General features: G+C 40.4%; 1 protein-coding gene and 1 long non-coding RNA gene across 7 annotated transcripts in view; one reads left to right on the forward strand and one right to left on the reverse strand.

Annotated features, from left to right (window-relative positions):
- Window positions 1-217: 217 nt before the first annotated feature.
- On the reverse strand, window positions 218-2,906 carry LOC126037621 (uncharacterized). 2 transcript variants are annotated; one of them, XR_007505773.1, is made up of 2 exons: window positions 2,790-2,906; window positions 218-526 (listed from the first exon to the last, which is right to left on the reverse strand). It is a non-coding gene; the product is annotated as an uncharacterized LOC126037621 (long non-coding RNA). The 2 variants fall into 2 exon arrangements; XR_007505772.1 differs by lacking the exon at window positions 2,790-2,906 and adding an exon at window positions 1,691-1,963.
- A 55-nt stretch (window positions 2,907-2,961) lies between these two features.
- SATB1 (SATB homeobox 1) overlaps window positions 2,962-16,294 on the forward strand; it is a 76,355-nt gene continuing 63,022 nt past the window's right edge. For 3 of the 5 annotated variants that reach the window (XR_007505771.1, XM_049798070.1, XM_049798074.1), the window contains exons 1-5: window positions 2,962-4,700; window positions 7,575-7,810; window positions 11,601-11,777; window positions 12,582-12,708; window positions 13,441-13,564. Coding sequence is in view for 4 of the 5 variants with exons in the window: in XM_049798070.1 (XP_049654027.1) it covers window positions 7,600-7,810; window positions 11,601-11,777; window positions 12,582-12,708; window positions 13,441-13,564 (639 nt within the window). In the remaining variant the exon portion in view is untranslated. Of the gene's footprint in view, window positions 4,701-4,792; window positions 4,863-4,955; window positions 5,363-7,574; window positions 7,811-11,600; window positions 11,778-12,581; window positions 12,709-13,440; window positions 13,565-16,294 lie in introns of those variants that run through there. The other 2 variants (XM_049798072.1, XM_049798073.1) reach the window with 2 other exon arrangements.

Consider the following 16,294-nt stretch of genomic DNA (forward strand, 5'->3'; position numbering starts at 1 on the left):
TTATATAATTAACAGAATATTTGTTTGTCAGTTTTTGGTTAGTGTGCATAATAATATCATTATTAGGCCTTCTGTGCTCCTGTATTATCAGATTGTTATCTCCCTGCTCCTTTAATTCACTGTCTCTGCTTTTTGGAGTAATCACTTTGTTTCTAGCTGAACATTTTAAGTTTTTTTCGACCGTGAAGGGAACGGTTTGCGAACACCAAAGCAAAAGTTATTTTAGAACAGATTTTAATCTTTTGTTGTTGTTGGTTTTGGGGGGTTGGGTTGGGTTTTTTTTGTTATTGTCATATCTGGCAATCTTTTTTATAAGGTGATGTTTTAGTCCCAAATCTTGTTCCAAATCATATTTGTAAATATCTGTTCTATTCTAATCAGCTCTGCATCTCTCAAATTATCTTCAGTGTCCTTTTCTTCCATCATACTGCAGGCAGCATACTGCCAGCTGAAACTCTCTCATCCTTCACAATTTTCTTCTTTAGTCAGTCTTGCTCACTCCTGAAGTTTACTGTAGCAGGCTTTCCTGAAAAGGATGAAAAACAATACAACGTTGATATTTTCCATCATGCCCGCAAAGTTTGAATTCAACTAGTTAACACCATTTTTCCTCCAAGTATTCAAACATATTGGGAAATAAGAATTCTTTTTTTTTGCTCTTTTTTTTTTTTTTTTTTTTTCCAGAGGGACTGAATAATACTTAATCTATCTATTGTTGGAAAAAGATTGGTTTCTAAATAAACAACCCGCTAGACATAAACAACCCTTGATCATATGTTATGGAAGATTCACCTACATTTTCCCTTGTTTTTCTTTGTGAAACATGTTTCTTGGGTTTTGCCTGGGTTTTTTTTTTCCTTTTCAGCACTCTTGGTAACAATCTTAGTAACCTTTTTCAGGACACGCAACATAGGTACAACTTTTCATGTTTCCTTTGTACGCCACCTCCACTTGCTCCGTTTTGAATAACAGTATTATGTAACAGTGTATTCATTTTCGAGCCTTGCATTTCTTTGCTTCTGAGATTATAATCTATTTTGTGCATTGCTGAATATGATAAATATTTCATGTATTCCACCCCATTACCGCTTTCTTTTTTCCTGCATGCCCCGTTGTGCTGTTCGTGCTTACTTTGGTAAACATCAGCTTGTTTCTTCACCTAGTCTCAATGCATTCCTCTTCTTCTATAGGAAGTAATATATGTGTAGTGATAATTTCGCTCTTCATGGATTTATTGATTCACCTTTTTTTTTTGTTGAGAGGCCATGCTACTTTGTGTATTACAGAACTGGTAGTAGCCTCCCCACTTCCCTACTTTTGCTGCTGCTTCAAGTTTGTATGTGCGGCGCGGTACGGAGTTTTTTGTTGGTTTGGGGTTTGTTGGTTTTTTTTTTATTTTTTTTTAAAGTTACTACCCTAAACGTTTTGGCAATGTATCTGTCTGTGCCATAATTCACGTTTTCTTTGGTTGATGATGCAACTTTCCCTTTAGACATAGTATTACCCAAACACCGTGCATTTTATCAATAAAGAGGTTTAATTTTTCCCTTATCTCGTAGCCTGTACAAACTTGTTGCTTTCAAGTTTGTCTAGTTGGGTTACTTTTTACCAAGTGCACGATGGGAAAAAAAGTTATGTCTGTCTCGCAGTGATGTATTTTGCCGGTGCGTTACCACCTCCCACTTTTCACCTTCCACGGGCGGCTGCCGGTCCCGCTCCGCGGACGCGGTGGAGGGCCAGGTCCCCCAAGGTCCCGTGCACGGCGGCGGGGCTGCGGCGTTCCGCCGTCCGAGGGCCGCGGAGCGACGCGCTGCCCTTCCCCGGGGGCTGCCGCCGGGCGGCTCGACCAGCCGCGGCGCCCACCGCCTCCCCCTCGCGCAACCCGGCGGGGGGGGGGGGGGCTCTCGGCCGGACGATGTCCTCCGCCGCGGGGGCACACGGGCGCGCTGCGTCACCCCTCCTTTGCCGCCCTTTTGCAACCTGCCCGGTGCTTTTCTTTCACCTCTGTCGATACCAAGGCGGGGGAAGGGGGGGGGGGGGGGGGGAGAACTTATTTCTCCCCACGTGGCCTGCCGGCCCCCCCCCCCCCCCCCGGGGGGCCGTCCCCTCTCCTCCCCGGCGCGGACACTCCGCAGCGCAGCGCGCTGCCGCCGCCGTGCACCTGCCCGCCGCGTCCCGGCCCGCGCAGCCCCCCGCGCGGAGGGGCGGGGGGCTGCGCGGGCGCGGCGCGCTCGGCAGGATATTGTTCGGCCTTCACCCCCGCCCCTTCTCTTCTTCCTCCTCCTCCTCCTCCTCTCCTCTCCTCTGCCCCCCCGCCCCCGGCGCTTCCCCCACGCCCCGCTCCCGCCGGCTCGCCCCCTCCGCCGCAGGCCCCCATCTGCCATGTGCGTGCGTGCGTGCGTGCGCGCAGGGGGCGCGCGGCCGGCGCTGCCTGCGCGGGGCGGCGCGGCGCGGCGGGCATTGTGCGCGGCGCAGGCAGGGCCGCCTCACCCGCACCCAGCTGGCTGCAAATTCGTGCGCGCCCGGAAGCCGCACGCCCTCTTCCCCCGGCCCCCCCGCCCCCCCCCCCCCCCCCCCCCCCGCTCACCTACCGGCGGCGCCGGCGGCGGCCGTCCCCCCCCGGCCCGGCCCGGCTCGGCTCGGCTCGGCCCGGCCCGGCCCGGCGCCCCCTCCCCTCCCCTTCCCGCTCCTCACTGCGGCCCCTTTTTGCTACCTCTCTTCTCCCGACCGCCCCCCCCTCCCCACTCCGGCCTCCCCTCCCCCACGCCTCTCTCCTTCACCACCACCACCACCTCCTCCTCCTCCTCCTCCTCTGCCACTTTCTCTCTCTCTCTCTCCCAGGACGCGTCGGATGATCCGGGGCCGCCGGGGAAGGGCTCCGGGCAGCAGCAGGGAGGCTGCGTCCTCCTCCCGTCTCGGGATGTAAAAAAAAAAAAAAAAAAAAAAAAAAAAAAGCCGGTGGCCTCGGTGTTATTTTGTATTAAAATGAGGAGGAGGAAGAAGAAGCAGCGGCAGCAGCGGCAGCGAGCGGTAGCGGAGAGGAGGAGAGGAGGCTCTGAGCAGGGGACGGCGGCGGCGGCAGCAGCAGGAGGAGGAGTAGTGATGAGTCAACTAATAATTTAATGGGGACAGAAACAGAGAGAGAGGGGAGAGAGAGAGAGGAGGAGGAGGAGGAGGAGGAGGGAGGGGGGGGAGAGAGCAGAGCAGAGCAAGGCAAGGCAGCTCCGTCCGGGGACACACACACACACACACACACACACATATATCCATGTAACATCCAGCAACAACCACCAAACCGGCCTAAATAACAACCATACTCGGCCAGCCAGGGGAAACGAGAATTAAAAAAAAAAACAAAAAAAACCAAAAAAACAAAAAAACAAAGCCTACCATTATTATTCTTTTTCAATTATTATTGGGTTTTTTTGCTGGCTTGGTTTTTGTTGTTGTTGGCTTTTTTGCAACCTTTCTATTTTATATTTTTTATCCCTTCTTGCGAGCAACTCTTCTCGGAGTTCCCAGATTTTCTTTTTCTTTTTTTTTTTTTTTCTTTGCAGAAACAGAGCCAGTTTTTTGTCTTTTTTTCTTTTTTTTCTTTTTTTTTTTTTTTTAAATAGGGTTGGGTGGGTTTTTTTAATTATAATTTCTCCCGGTTTTGGATTCGGAGGGAGTGAAACCTCGTCACTTTTTGTAGTGGTGGTGGTGTGCCTTGTTGTGTGTGTTTCCTTCCTCCCCTCTGTTCTTTTTCTCTCTCCCCTCCTCTCTCGCTCCCTCTCTCCCCCCTCACTCGCACAACAGCCCCCGGTAAATGAGAGGAGACAGGTCCTCTCTGCCTTTTTTTTTTTTTCTTTTTTTCTTTTTCCCTCCCCGGACCGCAAAGGCGAGATTAAAAGTGGCATTTTAGTGCCTTTTCCTGCAATTTTCTCTACACTTTTTTTTTTTTTTTTTTTTTAATCTTCAGTAGCGATCTCTGGGGCTGAGGTTTCCGCAGAAAGTTTGGGGGCTGTTACGGTGTGTATTTTTGCGGAGGGGGAGGGGAGCGGGCTCCTTCTGTGTGTGCTGCTCCTCTGGGTGCCTATTGGAGAATAATAGTGTAAGTGACAACCTAGAAGTAGACTTTCTGCTCTTCACACTAGATAGAAAAGCTGCCTTTTTTCCTTTTGCTTTTTTTTTTTTTTTTTTTAAAATAACCCCCTTTCTCACTTGCTCTTGTACGCATTGGTTTTATTTTTGAAAGGATAGCTAGAGTTAAGTCACCCTCCACCTCAATTTAAACCTGCTACTGTATTTTTTTTTAATTATTATTATGAATTCCTCGTTTTGAGCGTTGCACTTGTCTGATCAATTTGATCTTCAGCTCCTTCCGTTGCTAAACCTCGAAAACTGGCGCTCTCAAAAGATATTTAATCTGTGTTTTTTGTCCATTGCCATTTTTGCTCATGGCTACTCTGTTTCTCGCTATTTATTTTTGCCCCTCCCCGCCTAGAGGGAAATAGCAACAAGAAAAAAAAAAAAAAAAAGAAAAAATAAGAGAATATTAGGGGAAGTAGTCCTCAGGTCTGCTGCCCCCCCTCTCCCCCCCTCCAAAAAGGGGGGGACCTAGAAAACATCAGTCTTGAACTTCTTCCTCTTCAAGAGCTCGGGCTGCAAAGGAAACCTCCTTTGTTTTTGTTATTTATATGCTGTCAAGTTTTGAAGTGGTGAGTTTCGGGTCGGTTTTGCTAATTTCACTCAGAAAACTGCAGTGTTTCTGTTTCTAGATAAGTACTTTGCTTCTTTGTCTCTTTAAAAGGTCACAGGGAAAGCTTGGCCTGGATTGTGAGAGCCATATGGAACGGATAAGTGCGGAGCCTCTCTCAAATGTGATTATGGGTTTTTATGGGGGAGGGAGGGAAGAGGAGGGGAAAGGCATGGGGAGGGGGCTGATTCAGGAGGAGAGGAAGAAATAATATAATACCGGTGGCGTTCATCGCGACAAAAGGAGATACCGCACCAACTCTCATTCAGAAATTGCGCGGTGTGCCCGTACGTGTATGCTGTCTCTGGGAAACTGTGCCTTGAAATTGTGCTCTTCTCTCAATGCCTGTGATTAAAACTTGTAGTCGTGAAAGATGCCTAAATGCGAAACCCGGGGAAACTCTCGGCCTGGAACCGGCGGAGATCATAGTTCTTCCTTGCAACCCTCTCCCTGGGCAGGCCACGCTGGTTGTTGCTCATCACTATTCCAAACTGAGGTTTCAGTGAACTTTAGCCTTGGGCATGGAGTTTAAATGAGTAAATTAGGTGTTTTATGTGCATGTAATTTTGCTTTGTAACATAAAGCTTTTTACAAGATGACTAAGCGGTGAAAGGATGCCGATGGGTGGGTATTCTCAGGCCAAGTGAAAATGACCCATTTGGTGTTTTGGTTGTAGTCAGTGTATTAACTAAACTGCGATCTATCACTTTTATTCACTGTACATGATGTAGTGCGATTCTGACTCATGATGACTAGATACTTTTCGTAGCAAAGATCCTGGGTGCCTTAGAGTACTTCTGAAGTTGCCAAAAGTGACAAGGATTTTCTTGTTCGAGGCTTTTTTTTGTTTTGTTTTACTCTTCCCCCCCACCCCCCCTTTTTTTTTTCTTTTTTGTTAATCCTCTTATTCTTGAGAGAGACCAGTCTCAGAGAAGGAGCCCTATAGTATGTTAGCATCGTCAGAAACATCGGAAGATGTTAACGGTTTGGTCTGTATTTCTATGCTTAGGCTGCAGTTAACATAGTAAAAAAAAAAAGAAAAAAAATCTTTTCGAAAAGTGGCTAAAATAGGTACATTTACTGTTAATGAGACACATGACCTAAAACAGATGGGATCGAGATGAATGGTAAACCTTAGCCTGTCACCTTACAGCATAAGGACCCCCCCCCCCCCCCCCCGATTTTCTGAACTTCAGCTATTCAGTGTCATTCTTGAGGTTGCTTGTAAATGTTCGGATTAATATATTGCCTCATTCTTCACCATATCGGGAAAAGCAGCATGGTGTTCAAACAAGAAAAAAAATAGTTTACAGAATTGTCACTGGCATATATACCAATGACATAGTAGTATATAAAAAAATGCCAAGATGTTTAGGCTTTAATAGCTTTGCTATGTAATGTGCAGAAAATGTATTGAATTACTAGGCAACTGAAAGAAAGTAGCAATTATCAGATTCACACCAGTCTTTCTAAATACGACTTCCCCAGTGTTAGTATTTGTACTTGCTAATGTAAATACTGGTACATAAATTAATGTCTAGTCACCTGTCCTTAGTGATTGTATTATATACATAACAAAATTGTCAGTGTAGTCACACCTTTCTCAGAGGAAGGTAGGGTAAAATACCTAACAATCACAATAGTATTGATGAATGAAATCATAACCAGAAAGATGTCTCTATTCTCAGCAACTGATTTTTTTTTTTTTTTAATATAGTTGGCAAAACAGATTACGATGAGTGACAAAAATCCTCGAAACTTACTCCGCTATGTTCTAGGCTTGGGAGATTTTTAGTGATTTAAGTGGAATTGTTACTCATGGACGGAGGTTTTGAAAGTTTATAAAAAGGGAAATGTAAGCATGCCTTACATATACCTTTGCTATTGAAATTACTTCTGTTTTTGGTTTCAAATAGCTGTGCCAGCACATAACTTAGCATCACCCCGGGTTTGGGGTTTTTTTTTTAATATTTAAGGGCTTCAAAAGCACTATAGAAATTGTGGGGTTTTTTTCCCAGCATTATGTTTTGTGACATGCTACTTTTTCTTCTCGGTTATTTTTCTTAATTCAATAAACTACTCCATTTAACACTTAAAGCTTAACATCTGAAAAATTTCATATGCAGATTTTGAACTTAGCAAAAGTTGATAAACTCTTTGTATAATATTGCTTAGGAAACTCAAAAGCAACCATCTTCCACTACTGCTTTCCGAAGTTAAATGCTAAATTCTAACTTTTATTTTTAAGGGGGGGGGGGGGGGGGGGGCGGAGGAATGTAAATGGACGATATTCTACATCTCTAATAAATCTGTTGCTACTTCAACTAAAGTTTTAACAATCTATTGTGCATCCATTTTTGTAATCAAGTAGATTGAGAAATATTTCTCTAGAATCTTTTTCTTTCTGTCTCTCTCCTAACACAATAAAAACACCCGGGATTAATAACAAACCTTTCTGTGAGATTTGTAACATTGGCTGTGTTGGAGCACATAACTTGACAATCATAATCTTTTATATGAGTCTTAGTCTCTCTCAGATTTAGTAGAGTATCTCTGAAGATTTTTTTTAAAGGGGTACTCTCATTGGCTTTTAAAAAATAATTCCATCAGATTATGATGCGATCTCTCTGTAAAGTGGTGTATGAGGTCATTTTTGGAGAATAAGTTTGTTGCTTTTAAAAAAGGCATCTTCTTTCCAGTTAAAATAGTTATTTATTCTTCTTTATGAGCTTATGATACATATATCTCTCTCTCAGTACATGTGCAGGCTGTGTACGTATACATATGCGCACACGTGTACAACATATATATATTTTTTTTTTTTGAATCATGGCAGGTGATCTTTAGAGGCGGGACTGAGTATGGATCATTTGAACGAGGCAACTCAGGGGAAAGAACATTCAGAAATGTCTAACAATGTAAGCGATCCGAAGGGTCCACCAGCCAAAATTGCGCGCTTGGAACAGAATGGGAGCCCATTAGGAAGAGGAAGACTTGGAAGTACGGGAACTAAAATGCAAGGAGTGCCTTTAAAACACTCTGGACACCTGATGAAAACTAATATTAGAAAAGGTAACACTTTTGATAATTCTGCATTAGAGAAATATGATTTATAATATTTTGGGGGGAAAGCATACTTTTGCAGACTCTACTTCATTTATATTTCAGGATTAAATCTCCATTCTAAAATACTATATATTCCCAACTCTGATATAAATCACATTTGGGAAATGTAAGCTTCATGCTTGGGTGGAGCATCTTGCTTTACAGGGTGGAGTCTGATTTTTGTTAAGGTAAAGGCTAGCTGCCCTGATAAAAGCAAATTCCTACATTGAAATAGAAGTAATATAATGCATTATTTCTTTGAGTAAGTGTTGGGTTAAGAAACGCAAAACTATTTAATACCAAACCCACAAACTAAATTCTCGCCTTTCCTCTTAATGATGGTCCAAGCTTGGACGGGCAGCAGTATTTCTATAACAGTTGCAAGTTGGTTTAAAGGAGAGAGTGTAAATCTTTAGGTATCACATTGGAAAAGTCATTTATGATGTCAATCTTCGCAGTTTATTTTCTTAAGTACAATTCATTATTGAACAATGAACAACTTGGGTGTCATATTTTTCAGTGGCTGGTTTGCTGTAATTAGACATTTACACAAGGAAAAGGCACATTTAGAATCATTGATGTTTGTATATGGATGGCTTTTGTTTGCATTAAAAATACTTCTAATGGACAATAATCTATAAATTTTGCTTATCAAAATGTGTAAGTCTTTTTGACCATGTCCTGCAGGCTTGCTAATTTAAATCAAAATATGCTGCATGTAATTTGGCATTTGTTTTAAAACAGACTACTTTTCTTAGTATAATCAGTGTATGTTTATAATCCAGATTTGTCTTGCATTTGCTAAGCAAAGTGCAAAATGCAACCAAGACTATTAAACGCACAAAGTTAGAAGGCAGAGGAATTTCATTGTGTCTGATGCATAACATTTATCGTACAATCATTTATTTTTTTCCTCGGTTTGGTGAAAACAAAGAATATATTGATCCTGAAATGAACAGACACAGCAGTCCGTATTGTTAGATCTTTATCTATTAAAAATGGAAAAACAGCACTTCAGCAAATTCTTTGGCCTCTGCTCATGATTACCCTATTTATTGATTGTTTGCCAAGAATGTATGCATCTTAAGAAAGCCAGGGTAAGAGCATTAAAAATATAATTTATTATGGCTTTTCAAGCAGAGTGCATTAATATTGTACAGTGAAGCAGTGGGGCTATATAAAAAGGACTTTCTGACGCCTGCAAACATATAAGTTCCATAAATTCCTAAATAGGAGATTTCAGCTGTCTCTGGTATTATGTGATATTTGCACAGCAAACTTTAATGCCAGGACAGTTTTAGACAAGGATTCTACAGACTTCACTGCTCCTTATGGCAGACGTGCTGTTTACACAGACTCGTAAACCTTCAGCAAAAGCTCTAACACTGCCTTCAGGTTTAAATCATGCTGTATTTTTAGCAGTGAGCGCTGACCAATGCTCTCCCCTTTAATACTAGAAGGTTATGAAGTTGCTGCACTTGGAGGTCTTGCCAAGTACTAGCAGGAGTGATCAGCCAGCTGAGATTGTGCTCTCCTGTATAACATTTTTCACATTAACAGAAGGACACTAGTGACAGTTTGCTAAAAGATTTAGTGGCTTGATTTGTAGTCAGATGATACCTGTGTCGCACTACCAGGATCCACCTCTGATAATCTACGCTGTACATCAAAATTTGGCCAGGAGGTTTTCCTGTGATGTTTAAAATACCACATTTTCCAGAATGCTGCAACTCAGGAGAGCTTGTACCCAGCAAAAAGTGTGCTGATATGCAGCGAAGTACCTGTGCATTGCTAGTTTTGTGTCTCATCAGAGCTTAATTTGTAGGAACTGATAAGGGGGAAAACAAATACTCTTTAGCTGGTTTTGAGTGTATTTGCACTGTTTGTTAAAATGAAGCTTTGTTTACATTTTATCTTCAGGTATTAATGGTGAAACTACTTAAGAATTTTGAGCCCTTACTCTGAGTCAGACGGTAGTAGGTCAAACAATTTGTGAGAGCCTGGAAGGGGAAGAAAAAACCCCAACCCCAAACAAACCACCTTTTGCAGATGAAGAGTGTGTGTGTGTTTAAGAAAGCTCTCCACAGCTTAATTAAAACCAACGAAGAAATCACCAATTTGCATGTACTGCTTTTGCTTTGGTCTTCATTCCCTTCCTGACCAGTCTCACTCTAGATTAAAAAAAAAAAAAAAAAAAGACAAAAAAAAAAAAGGCTCCTTCCTGCACTACATAAATATTGGCAAGCATTTAGTCTTGTCTTTCATGCTGAGCCTATTGGGCAAACTGGAGTGAGTTTGTGAGCTTTTCCAAGCGAGCCTGAAGGGGTTTGTTTGCCAGAGATTGACTCTCTGGTGAACAGATGTAGTTTAAACATACGTGCTTAAGAGGTATCTTTTTTATCATGATTTCTTGCTATATGTTAGAGCACAAATCAACAGACGTGGCCTTAAAGCGTTTATCTATTGTCAAGAGTAAATTGTCTTTTTAGACTACAGCATGTCTGGTGCACCTTAGCACATTAGGAGGTTTCCGTAAGTCTAGAGGGCAGTGGTTATAGAGGCATTAACATTGTAGGACTAATTGGAGTTCCTGGGTGCCCTGTTAAAATAACCCTTGTCATCATTTATGCTAAAGATGATACCCCTCTGGCAGGCTGCCATAAGACAGTTCTGTACATCTGCTTTTAACCCTTTTGCTTTCTGTCATTAAGAGAGCCTAACCTGCGCTGCTGGAGACGGTGGGACAGGGGCCTAAAAGCTCAGGTCCGAGGTCATCATGTCATCTGTGTTCGTCTGGGAGGCCGGGAGGGATTTTCACAAAGTCTAGGAATCTGATTGCTGGAAGAGACTTTGTCCCTAAAACAGCTTGGGTCATTTGTTACTTCTCTGTCTGTTGTCAAAAGGGAGGAAAAAAATCTTTAAAAAAAAACAAAAAAGGAAAGGAAAAAGGTTATTTGCTTAATATTCTGTGCAGCGTAGGGAATGGTTTGTCGTATGATGCTACAAAACTGGAAATTAGTAATTACTTTCAGGCATACCAAAATAGCAACGAATACCAGAAATGTGGAATGTAAAGTGCAGGAGGCAACAACAACAACAACAACAAAGCCCAAACTGCAGGTACACTTCTTAAAACGGCATTGAAATCATGATTTGTTTCTTAAAGATGTGAGTGAAAGTAGTGCTCAAGTGCACTCAGTGAACGAAGCACGAATTAGTGTTAACTTTTGCCTTGTTTCCTTGTGTACTCTTTTCAGAGTGAATGTATAACACACAAGGTGATTTGTTGTTGATGTTGAAGGCAATTAAATATTTTTGGCAAGACTAAGAAAGTTTTAATGTTAACGAACAAAATTATGTAGCTGGTACTAAAATGGCTTACAGTGAAGACATCTGCAGTATGTATTTAGGTTCTCATGCTGCCTGCTTCTCACAACAAATCAGGCAGGACAGAGAGAATCAACTTCTCTTCAGTCAACCTTGTTGTTTCTATAGAAGGTAATTCTTTAAGCTGTATCTGATCAAGCAAGATAAATTTGCATTTCTGCTTTTCAGAGAGATGTATGTTTTGTAGAACTTTCTCTTTTTTGGGGAGGGTGAGAGGAAAGGACTCAGGGAATATGTTTATCAAATATTTGTGATGATTCTTGTTGCCTCCTCTGCCTGTTTGTACAGGTTTTATTTACATAATGCTGTATAGACCCACCTACTCTACTATAACTCAAGTTTAATACATTAAATTTATTTTTTTTAATAGGAAGTATGCTTCCAGTTTTCTGTGTAGTGGAACATTATGAAAATGCCATTGAGTATGATTCTAAGGAGGAGCATGCAGAATTTGTGTTGGTGAGGAAGGATATGCTTTTCAACCAACTGATTGAAATGGCATTGCTATCACTCGGATATTCTCACAGCTCTGCTGCCCAAGCAAAAGGTAAATAAGATTACAAAATTGTATGATGAATTATGTTTGTTTGTGGGGTCTTGGGGGAGGGGCAGGATTTCTTTCAGGAATGCGAGGCAGGTTTTACTACTTAAACTTCTTGCAGATTCTGTCTCTATTTTTTTTTCCTTAATGTATTTTTGTTTAGTTAGTGCACGTTTTGTTCGTGGGGAATGTGGAGGTAAATTTTTTTGTTGTTGTTTAAAGAGAAAAAAAAAGACTTCAACTGAATCATTAGTATGCTTATTGACCTTAATAATCTGCTCCACTGAGGATCCACAAGGAAGTGTAAAGCATATTTGAGCAGATGGACTGTTGAGAGTCAACTTGCATTTATGACTGAATATCCAGCTCTGTTTCTTTTATTTTGTTCCTGATGGTTTTATAGACTGCAAAGTTGGGGTTTTTTTGTACTCAGTCCTTGCATTGCAAAATCCTTTTTAATTTATTAAGAGGAATGCTAACTATTATATCATGTCCTATTGAATACATGGGAACTTAGGAAAATATACTTCTATACATATTGAAAAATCTCTACTGTAATGCATTTGTATAATTTCATAATGTAGATGAAGAATATCCTTGGTGGTGTGTGGGTGGGGGTTTTTTGGGGGGGTGTTCTTTTGTTTTGCCAGATTTAAGAGGCTAGAAACAAAGGTGGTGATCTTGTTAAAATCGGATATTTCTTTTGCCCCTAAGAATTAACAGATAAATTACTTTTTCTTTTTTTTTTTTTTAATTTTTCTGGCCCTTCTTGCCCACTCCCCCTACCATCAAAAAATAAAAATCCCGCAGGGCTTATCCAGGTTGGGAAGTGGAATCCAGTTCCACTCTCCTATGTGACAGATGCCCCTGATGCTACAGTAGCAGACATGCTGCAAGACGTGTATCATGTGGTCACACTGAAAATCCAGTTACACAGGTAAGTTGCATACCAGTTCTGGGACATGAACTGTTACTTGTCTGCTCTTACTGTTAATATTGCTTGTATTTAATTCCTACTGTGGTGTGTGCTCAAAGTACAAAAGCTTATCTAAATTAATTTTTAGTTACTCTATTCTTCTTTAACTTACAGTATACTATTGCAGAAAACTTTTATAGCTCTGATACATAGATTTTTTTTTTTTGATATCTCATTAAAACTATATTGCATTTTAGTCAATTAAATGATGCATTACAAGAAGGCATTTTACATAAAGTTTACTTAAGAGAAAAATATCTTTGCATATCATGAACAATACCATCTGTGTGCGTTTTGTAAAAGAATGACTTGCTCACACTTATTGTTGCTGTCTAGGTTCTTAAATTTCACGGTAACAAAAAAGAAAAAAACCACAGTTAATATATTAATGCTTTTCATGATCAGTCGTGAGAAAGCATTACACCTTAAATTGTTTTACCAAGCGCATCAGAGCAGGAAGGTAGAAGTAACATGAAAAAATAGTCGCCACATGCAGCTGATGTATAATTCATGCATCAATACAGCAGATGTGTTGTATAAAGTAATTAACTAATCGGAACAATCAGGAGACCGAGAGCAATCTCCAGATGCATCTGCTTGATGCGCGAAATGAAATCTGTCTGTCTTAAAGGAATGTTCTGCAGCAGGATGCAATCTTGTAATAATCCCTTTTCTAATCTGTGTTTCAAATAGTTGCCCTAAACTAGAAGACTTGCCTCCTGAACAATGGTCTCACACAACAGTAAGAAATGCTCTGAAGGACTTACTGAAGGATATGAACCAGAGTTCATTGGCCAAGGAATGTCCCCTTTCACAGGTACTTAGCATAACATGTAATAAATAATAAAGCACTATAGGCAACGCTGATGTGAGATTTGAGATTTCTACAGACTGTAGCAAGTAGTACCCATGGAGTGAATCTGCCAAAAATGCAAATTCATTTGACCACTTCATGATCTTTATAAATATGCCTGATTCATTTTGAATATAGTCTTACAACATTTCCCATGGGGAGTCGTGAAAGGTTGTTTACACCACACTAAAATCGTCTCACAGAAAACTGGATTTTAACTGGTGTTTGTCTTCAGTCTTTGAACTGCTTTGATGCAACTACTTTTTTCAAGCACATGTGTTCAAGATGTTAAAAGGCTCTTTACTTACTGCTGTCAAAAGTACTATTGAATCTGAATGCTTGTTAGATAACCTACAGTAGTTTTAAATGCTAATTCATAAAATGAGACAGTCTTTGGCATGCTATATGAGAAGGGAATAAAGAATAAAGCTCTTTGGATGATGTGTTGTTGTTGCAAACAACCAAAGGAAAATCAGTCATTTATTAGTTCTAATCAAAATATACCTAAACAAAAATGAAATCTCAATTTATGCATTGCTAAATATTGAACTGATGCTTTCCTCAAGCCTTGGTGTATTGTTCTTTTTTGCCATTCTTTTATCAAATTACTGTGAAGGCGCAACTTATTTTTCTACGCAGTACCGTGTCCAATGATGCTGTGGTGGGAACATCATCTTTATTTTTACCTTTTTAATTTTAAAAGGTATTTTGTTGTGGTGCAGTGCAGAAAAATTCAGTATACAAATAAATGATGCTAGTTGTGGTAGGGAGGGGGGAAAAAAGAAGTTAAGGAAGCCAAGGTATTTTTACAGGGATTTTTTTTCTTTTGCCCAGAATGTTGGAGTCTTTGTCTCTGAAAGACTTCAGTTGATCTATAGAGGACCACTCTCTTTCTCTGTCTTTCCAGCGGATATATTAGCAAGCTATTTTCCCATCACTTTTTTTCCCTTATGGTTAGATTGTTTTCAGTGATGTGGCTCCAATATAGGAAGTTTTGAAGTGGAAATAATAAAAATTATCTTCACTGGTTGCAAACCATTCCAGTAATATGTCTGCAAAGTTATCTTGTACGTACCTACTATAAAAGCATGTGAGCTTTTGCACTGCTGGCTCATGGAAGCTGCAGATAATTTGGGATTTTTCTCCATTTTAACCTAATAGTGCTAGTTTTTACTTGATACTGATGGAAAGCAAGTCAATTCTGTTGAGATGGAATGTTTTGTTTCTGTTTGGACATTGTGTTTCACATAGGAGTTTCTGTATATATGGAAATGATGCAATGATAAAGCAGAAAAAAGTTTTTAAGAGGAATACTTCACTAGAGACAGTATCATGGTACTGGAGACAATTCAATAATTACACTCTTTTAAAAAGTTGTTTTTAAACTATACTGAATTTTTATCTAAGAATTTTAATGATCAAAAAGCTTTTTGACTAATAACACCTCTTGAAGTTAGTGCGTGAGATGACCAAAACCCCAGAGTACAGAACTCTGATTTGGGGCTGTTTATCATTTTGCACTTCTTTATTTGTAAAAGAATAAACTTAAAAGCTGTGAGCTTCTTTCTGGTGTTAAAAAGCATGCTTATTAGTTTTGTCATCTCTATCTTCACCAATGCTGTGGTAGTTGGGTTGCAAGAATGTAGATAGCTTCTGTTTTTTTCTTTAAAGACCTAATTGCATTAAACTTAAAGTACATTTATTGATTCTGCACCTTTGGAAAAACAAGCTGTTACAGTGGTTGATCAAGACCCCATCAGTCAGTCTAAATCTTCCCATTTTCCTTCAGGAGCTTGATCTCAACACGTTGATCTGAGGGTGTCCTTTTCACATGACTAAATTGATCTGAATGCTTCCTGTATTTGCCTAACTAATAACTCATTGTATATTGCTCCTATGGAAGGGACACTGGTTTAAGAGTGCCTGTGTCTTATTAAACGCATTAAAGTTTGTGAATTGCCCTGCAGTGGTGTGCTGCTGCAACAGGGGTGAGAAGTAGGAGCAAGGCAGAGGTCAGGAGGCAATGTTTCCTTAGAGGGTCCATCAAAATGCCAGCTTGGGAGATTCTTCTGAGAGCAGAGAAGTGGCTCTCCTGTTATGTACTTCCATGGGCATAGGTAATGCCATATGAAGTGCTTCATCACAAATGCAAACTAATGCAGTGACACTGTACCATAACTTATTAACACTGTTATGGATATAATTTATTAACCACAGAAAAATGACTCAAAGTGGAAACAAGAGTAGCTATCGTTTTCTGTCACTGTCATTAGCAGTACTCTATTTTGTGTAGGTACGGAAGGATTTGTTGTAAAGCATTTAAGTTTCTGTGCTCAATGTGTGGCATCTCTGAAGCCCCATCTAAGCATGGAAAACTGAGAATCATCATCCTTACTTAGAATTTACTGCATTTTTTAAATTAATTTTGCATTTTGTGTATTAAAAAATTGCTCATATTTATTCAGAATACTGATATTCTATGCACTGCAAAAAAAAACAAGCAAACTATTTTTATAGTGCAGATATATATAATAGCTTGAAAAAACATGAGCAAACAAGCTTTGAGATCCAGCTTGTCTTAAGTATAGAGTCTTGAAAACTTAACAGCATCGTCTACTTGAGTGGGTTTTCCTTTTTTTTTTTTTCTTTTTCTTTTTTTGCCATTTGCTTTCTTGTCCAGCTAAAACCTTGGGG

The sequence above is a fragment of the Accipiter gentilis genome, chromosome 4 (genome assembly GCF_929443795.1).
Source record: "Accipiter gentilis chromosome 4, bAccGen1.1, whole genome shotgun sequence".
Lineage (NCBI taxonomy): Eukaryota > Metazoa > Chordata > Aves > Accipitriformes > Accipitridae > Astur > Astur gentilis.